Here is a 7,495-nt window from a genome sequence, read left to right on the forward strand (position 1 = left end):
CATGCCTTCGTGCTGTCCATCACCCATGAAGGGATGGCACTGGCTCCCCTGGCAGCCGGTGGGACCGGGAGAGGTGGGGAGGAGGAAGTGTGGGACAAGGGAATCTGGGCACCAGTGAGTGGAGATGGGCAGGGGGAGGAGCCAGAGCAGAGGGGCATGATGGAACAGGGACATCACAGCCATGTCCCAAAGGGAAGGTCAGGCAGGACAGATGGGGAGGGAAAAGTGCCATCAGCCCAGGGGATAACTCACCTTGGGAGTTCATTTTAATCAGGGAAAAACAGATAAATGGCTCATTCACACCTTTTCCCCTGCTGAGATCATCCAAGCAGCCACATCCCAGCCCATGCTCATCCAATGATGCCAATTCCATGGCACAGGGTCCCAGACACACCCAGATTTCCCAGCCTGACTTCCCACCAGCATCCTGCAGGCAGGGAAAAGCCAAGGCTCCAGGCAAGGAGGGATGTGGCCCCAGTGCCTCCTCTGCTCTCCAGCCTGTGCCACGAGGGGCTCCATCACCCTCCATAAACCAGAATGAGAATTAGCTCCCCAAAAATCCCAAACCTGGCTTGGGCCAGAGCCCACCAGCAGACAGGAGCCACACAGGCTTCCTTCTGAAACAGGAGTTGGGCTTAAAAATTACAAAATTAGGGACTTTTCCCACCCGCCTTGGGTCACAAGGCCAAGATGTTCCTCTCTATGCCCAGATCTTGGATATAACGAGTTATAGGGTAAATCACAGCCCAAGTCCAGGATTAGAGGCTGGAAAAAACAATCCCCAGTTGTGAGAGTTGTGTTAAGGAACAGGAATTTGCAGTGCTGTCCTGAGCACTCTGAGGGTGAGTTTGGGTTGGAAAAGTGGCTGGGGTGAGAAAAGCTGCCCCTGATCCTACTGGACATTTAGGGGATGATTCCCAGCATGGATCTGACCTCAAACCCAAGAGGTTGGAAACCAAGTGGTTGGAAACCAATCCCTGCCTATGCAGCCAGTGGACATGGGCAGGGATTTGCTGTGTGGGGGAACAGATGGGAGGAGAAGCCGTATGTAACAATTGATTTTCTGCTGTTATTGCTCCCTTTTTCCATTCTCACTGGAAACATTCCAACCCTGGCACAGCGCACCAAAGTCGCTACAAAAGATCCCCTCAGGATCGCCACCCATGCCAGGCTGGCTTTTGTCACCCCCCTCATGATTCCCACCCAAGAACCACCTTCCAAAGGAATCCCCCCCTCTCCCTTGCTCAGAGTCCCTGTTTGAGGATTCCATGGATTTCAAGGCCGTTGGGAGCACGCGGAACGCTTGGGAGCCGCGGTTTGGGGAGGTTCCTGCTGGTTTTGGTCCATTTGGCTCCTGCCTGGCAGCTCTGGCCCGGCGCATGCGGGGGTGACCCGGAATGTGCCCACGGAGCCGCTCTCTCCGTGCTCCAGGTGTTTTGGGCCCCCCAGCAGCTCGGCCTTGTGGGTGCCACCAAGTCCCTGCTGCGGGCCCGCTGTCCCCAGGATCCGGGGATCCTAATTCCTGCGCAGCGGGTGCCACATGGAGACGGGCTTGCGGAGCGTGGCCAGCATCTGGTTCCAGTGCGTGGTGCCCATGCCGCTGGCCGCTGGCCCGATCAGCACGTGGCCCGTGTTGTCACCGCGCCCGTCCTCGCCGCTCTCGGCCACCGTCACGCGCAGGGACAGCTCCTGGCGGGCACGGCGCTGTCACCACACGCACACCCGGCCGGACACGTGTCCCTGTGCCCTCTCCATGGGGATATGCACCCTCAAGGCCAGCACATCTGTGCATCGCTGCCCAGCCTGCCACACCCCACAAACACACGGCCCTATGTGCCCCCACCCTGTTCAAACCCAACCCCTGCTCTTCAAAGCCCCCCAGATCCCTAAATACCCACCCTCATACACCCCCCACACTCACACATCCCCCTCTTTTTACCCCACATCCCCTAAATCCACCTTTGCCCCCTCCGCATACCAAACAGGGTGCACCCTGCTATATCCCAACCCACACATCCATATCCTCCCCAAGAGTCCCCCACACTCATCCCCCCTCCAGCAGCCATTTCCACATATCCACACCTCTCCAAACAGCCCCCACACATCCATATACCCCATAACAGCCCCCACACATCCACCCCAAACCAGAGCCACACACATCCACAACCCCCACAGCTACAAGGATCACCCCCAGGAGCTCCCCACTAGTGGGTTCGGGGAGCCTGAGGAGCACTGGGATGTGCCCCCCTCCCCAGCCCCCCAGGCTGGGCCAGACCTGGAGCACGATGGCGGGCACGGAGAAGATCATGGCCTCGTTGAACACGGGGTTGGTGTCTCCCCTCTTCACCGCTGTCTTCTTCTTGCTGATCTTCCTCCCGTCCTGCAGCAGGTACACCTTGACGAAGGGATCTGCTCGGAGGGCAGGAGAGGGATCAGTCCCACGTGTCCCCAGCCATGTGGAGAAAGCAGGGGTGACCCTTCTGGTGACCCTTCCCGGCAGGTCTGTCCTCACAGAGAGCCACTCCTGTGTAGCAACCGGGATAAATCAGGACAAACCCCGCCTTGGAGCCCACCTCACCTGCGGTCACCTTCCCATTGCTCCACACCAGGTTCTTGGCTTTGACCACCACCACAGTGAGCCGCTCGGCCGTGGGCAGGTAGCTCAGGGAGAGCAGGATCTCCCCCACCGTGTCCACCGCCTGAGGGACACCACAGTCTGTGGGACACCACGTCCAGGACACAGCAACAACGTCCCAAACCCCGGCTGGGAGCCGGGACACTGCCGGCTCACCTTGTTGGTGTCCTGCAGGTAGAGCCAGGCGTTGAAGGGGCGCGTGGCCAGGTCCAGGTCAGAGAGCTTGAGCTCGGCCACGCCGGTGCTGACGCTGCGCTCGTCCTCGTCGACGCCGAAGACGGAGAAGCGCAGGCTGTTCTCCTCCAGCGCCGCCGGATCCAGCGGCACCGAGAAGCGCTCGTCGAAGGCCACGGAGTAGGAGCTCCTCTGGATCTGCCATGGGAAGGGGGGGTAGCCCCTGGGGTTTGGGGCTGCAGCCCTGCTCTGCCCCATCCCGTGGGGATTGCTGGGAGCGCAGGGAGGGCATCCCCAGGGCACGCCCCATCCAATCAGGATGATTTATTCCCCACCTGACCGCAGCAACTTCTCGGCCATTGGGGTGAAAATCAGGGCTGTGACCTGCCCCAGTGCCTGTTAATTATTTTAATTAGAGAATCAGCATTGGCCCAGTGCTCCCAGATAGATCCCAAGCCCCTGGGAGTGCAGATGCACATCCGGCTTGGCCGTATCAGGCAGTGGGATTTATGGCTACAAGGTGTAACCCCCAGCCCTTCTCCAAGCAGAACCACCTCCTGAATGTGCCCAGTGGGAATGGAGCTGTGTCCCTATGTCAGGTCCTTCCCTGGGAGCAGAGGCAGCAGCAGCTCCCATGGCTCATCCTGCGGGTGCCGATCCCAAAGAACTGGCTGAGGGGAAATACTCTAAAGTAATGAATTTAGGGATTTTTTTTTCCCCTACTCCAGCCCTGTTTCAGCACCTCAGATGCCACAGACAAACCAGGGCTTTGTCCCATGGGATGGAAAGCTGCAGCCTTGGATAGCATGGAGCAAAGTGGAACCACCAGCTCCCCAAAGCCACACAAAGCTAGGTGGAGTAGGGACTTCTCTATGGGGCTCTGTCACCCCAAAAGTCCCCAGGAGATTCTCCTCCAAGGGCTCTCCAGTCATCTCCTCCAAGGACTCTCTCCTGTCCCAGTCTGCTCCTAACCCTGTTCCATCCCTGGGATAAAGGACACAAAGGCAGCACCTGTCATTCCTGCCTTCTTAGTCCATGCTCTCCCACTGGATACCACCAACCTCCAGAGTTCCTGGAGAATGGAGTTCCTCTGTGTGAAGAGCAGGTTTTAAAGCCCTCCAGATTTTACAGACTGTCTGTCTGCCACCCACGCTGTATTTTGGGAGCTCTGGATCAAGTACAACCAAACAGGAGCAGCTATTTAAAAACCCTCCAGAAGCACAGGGAAAAAAAAGCATCTGGGCCTTTATCCATGGCCTTGGGGCAGCCGAGGAGGTAAATTGTGCTGGTGAATTATAAATAATGACACTAAATAATAAATATCTCCAGAGCATAAATAAAGAGCCAGAGATTTGGATGGAAAAATGATCTAAAAGGGCACTGTGGAAATATTTTGGAGGCAGCAGCCGGTTTGTGGGGATGGAATGGCACCTCCGCCCCATTGGAGAGATGCTTTAATGGGGAAAAAATTCCCACTCCTTGCTGGAATATCCTGATTAAATCAAACTGACTCTGCAATAGAGGAGCTGCTAGAAGAAAACTGAGGCTCCTGCTTTCTAAAAGCAGCTTTTGAGGCACTTAAAAAGGGAGGTTTTGCACAAGATCCAACCCTGGTTGTGGCTGTCAGTGCTGCCACATGGATTTTCTACTGCCAAGTCCTTTGTGGGGAGGGAAAAATGCTGGGGCTGCTGTGGGAAGGAGAGGGACTGTGGGGACTCAGGGAGTCAGGGAGTCCCCACAGTGGGGCCATGACATGATACCAGCAGCACCTGCCCAAACTGCCACTGCCCCCAGATCCCACCCCAGGCCCCTCCCTCCACGTGCCGCAGCGTCCTTTCCCCAGCAGCGACAGCCAACCAGGAAAACTTGCCACCAGCCACACTCGGAGATGACAAAGGCAGCCCAAATCCCAGCCAAGGGGGGAACATTCCTGCCTCTGCTGGGTTTCTGATACACAAACCCACCTGGGACATCCCTCAAAATCCTGCGCCGATCCAGAGCTCTCTGCTCCCAAATCCCATTCCTGCTGTGGGGAGCTGAGACCCACCCCAAAATCCCATGTCAACCACATCCAGCCTGGAATTCCATGCACCCAAACCCACGACTGCCTTGGGGAGCTGATATCCCCCAAATCCTGTGCCAACCATTCCTGATCCTGGCATGCTTGGAGCTCCCTGCTCCCAAACCCCCCCATTTCCTCGGGGATTGAGGCCAGGGGACGCTGCCACCCAAAACCCCAGGTGTGCACAGGGCTCTGCCGGGGAAGGAGGGGCTCACCCGGGAGATGCCGACGATCTGCTCGGCCGGCAGGAGGCTGATCCGCATGAAGCAGGACTCGAAGCGCGTGTCCTCCTTCTCCAGCAGGTCCTTGCCCTGCAGCAGCGTGACGTGCAAGGCGGCCGCCCTCCCGTCGTACTCCATGCACACCTCCACCTGCCCCACCGTGAAATCCTGCCCGAAGTTGTTCCCGATGGACGAGATGGAGTTGAGGGAGTCGGCCGAGATGGATTTCCGCAGGGGGCCGTAGTGGGCCAGGCCCAGGTCTCTGCCCATCAGCTCCAGGCTGCCCAGCTCCTGGATGCTCTCCAAGGTGTCCTCCGCCCTCAGGCTGCTCTTGCGGGACGAAGAGCTCCGGCCTGGCGCCCGCTGCGAGCCCGGGGCCAGCCCTCGCTGCCAGGGAAAGGAGAGCAGGCGCTGCCATCCATCCCATCCCATCATATCCCATCCCTCCGTGCCGAGCCGGACAGCTGGGCTTCTTCGGTGCCTCCTTGGATGCATCCCGGCCCCTGCCTGGCCTCAAGCTGCCACGGCAACGAGCCCGGAGCTTCCCGCAGCTCCCAGCTCCAGCGATCCCCCCAAAAGCTCCAGCAGCACCAGGTTGCTGCCTGTGGCTGTTCCCCCCCCGCGAGGGGATCCGGGAGATATTCCCACCCCTCCAGCATCCCGCGTGCCGCAAAGGGAAGGAGACAGACGCAGTGTCACCCTTACCTTGCTCCTGATGTCCGGGCACGCCGCTCCGTACTTCTGCTCCAGGTACCGGTAGTCATAGTTCGGGAAGGGGGAAGGGGCCGGGTAGCTCCCGGAGCGCCACAGCTTCCACAGGTTGATGGCTGCGATTCCCAGCAGCGCCAAGGCGCCGGCGGCATAGAGCCCGATCTCCCACCGCGGCGGGCTGGAGGCCACTGCGGGGGACAGGGGCTGGTCACGATCCCGGGAAGGAGCCTTCAGCTTTCCACGCCGGGAACTCGGCTCCGAGCTCCGAGGGGCCGAGGAGCGGGTAAACCGCAGCTCCCACCCGGGGGGCTGCAGACGGCTCGGGCAGAGGCTCTGCCAGCCAGAAATGCCAGCCCTGGCTCGGCTTTCCCTGGAAATGAAGTTCTGTGTCCCAGCCCCGCTTCCCAGCGAGTGGCCGTGTCACTCTCCAGGTGCCGAGGGTCCCTTTGCTCTGTCCCACTGACAGATGTGCCCAGCGCATCGCCCTCGGCCCAGCTGCTGCCTGGGGATGCCAGGAAAAGCCGGGAGAAGGGAAAAACCAAAGGGAAAGCTGCTGGAAACAGGCAGAGCCCCGCGGGTGCCGCCGGAGCGAGCGGGGAGGGAGCGGCGGGCTCGGCTGCGAGCGGTTCCTGCTGCATTGCACCAGCCTCCATCGCCGCCGCGCCGAACCGGCACCGACCGCGCCGTGCGACACGGGAGAGGGGCAGCGGGAGGATTCCTCATCCCGGAGCGCGGCCGCGGAGTCCTCCAGCAGCACCACGCCGCAGCGCTCCCTCCTTCGGAGCCGGAAAAAGCCCGAACAGGCTGAACTCCCACATCGCATCCGAGCGCAGGGACAACCTGCTGCTCCCCCCAGCCCTCCTCCAGCCGGAACAGCAGAAGGAACTGAGTATTCCCAGCCAAAGCGAACTGGATCCCGGGAGCAGCCCATAGGGAGCTCCGAGGTTAAACACTGGGATGGGACCCGGGTCCTGCTTCATCCAAAGCCCTAAAGGGCTCTGCTCTATCCCTGCATCCCGGCCAAGGACGCTGTGGGAAGCAGTTCGAGGTTTCCCATGCCAGAGCTCCCAGGCTCCTGCTATGGTGGAGGGGCAAAATTGGGAATGAAAATAAAAATAGCAGAATAATCTTTTACTGGCTCCTACCTCTGAGGAATTCCAAGTGCAAATCCCAGCTGAACTGACTGGAACCTGCTTCCCCCTCATCCCCGCCCGTTTCTGAGGGCTGAGCGCTCATGTTGGAAAACTTGGAGATTTTAAGGGTTTTACCCTTGCTTTAGGAAACAAAACCCAGCGGGCACATGGAGCAGAGGGTTCTCCCCAAGGATAGCAGCGAGGACCAGCCAACCCTTCCCCAAAACAACCTCGGTGTGAGCGCCAGCAGCTCTGCCCCAAACCCTTCCCGGGCTCCCTGGGGAGGACTCACCACTGAAGCGGGATCTGCTCACGTGCCCAGTGTCCATGGCAAACGCTCCCTGCGAGGGGACAGCCTGGAATGCGCGAGACACAGCGTCAGGATGTAGGGGGAGAACTCAAAAATCCAATGCCTTGTGATTTTCCAGCAGGGACGCTCCATCACTTCTCCCCCTCCACCGCTCCCGGCCCTGGCTCCGCTCGCTGAGCAAACGCGCTGGAGCCTCTCAGCCACCGGCAGGAGCTGCTGGAGGGACGGGAACCCTCGGGAAGGGGCAGA

At 59.7% G+C, this 7,495-nt stretch overlaps 1 protein-coding gene across 1 annotated transcript; it reads right to left on the reverse strand.

The window, feature by feature from the left end:
• Nucleotides 1–1,049: 1,049 nt before the first annotated feature.
• Nucleotides 1,050–7,291, reverse strand: SYT12 (synaptotagmin 12). The gene is made up of 7 exons (XM_059848624.1): nucleotides 7,229–7,291; nucleotides 5,798–5,991; nucleotides 5,087–5,479; nucleotides 2,792–3,007; nucleotides 2,579–2,699; nucleotides 2,276–2,409; nucleotides 1,050–1,689 (listed from the first exon to the last, which is right to left on the reverse strand). The coding sequence occupies exons 1-7, from the start codon at nucleotides 7,263–7,265 to the stop codon at nucleotides 1,516–1,518; spliced, it is 1,269 nt and encodes a 422-aa protein (XP_059704607.1). The 5' UTR covers nucleotides 7,266–7,291; the 3' UTR covers nucleotides 1,050–1,515.
• Nucleotides 7,292–7,495: the final 204 nt, after the last annotated feature.

Source organism: Haemorhous mexicanus, chromosome 6 (genome assembly GCF_027477595.1).
Source record: "Haemorhous mexicanus isolate bHaeMex1 chromosome 6, bHaeMex1.pri, whole genome shotgun sequence".
Lineage (NCBI taxonomy): Eukaryota > Metazoa > Chordata > Aves > Passeriformes > Fringillidae > Haemorhous > Haemorhous mexicanus.

Excerpts from the sequence above, each read along its gene's own strand:
- SYT12 (XM_059848624.1), bottom strand. The coding sequence starts at position 7,265 with ATGGACACTGGGCACGTGAGCAGATCCCGCTTCAGTG. Across the intron at positions 5,992-7,228 it reads GAGCAGATCCCGCTTCAGTG|TGGCCTCCAGCCCGCCGCGG; the intron begins GTGAGTCCTCCC and ends TGTCCCCCGCAG. Across the intron at positions 1,690-2,275 it reads TGCCCGCCATCGTGCTCCAG|GAGCTGTCCCTGCGCGTGAC; the intron begins GTCTGGCCCAGC and ends CGTGCCCGCCAG.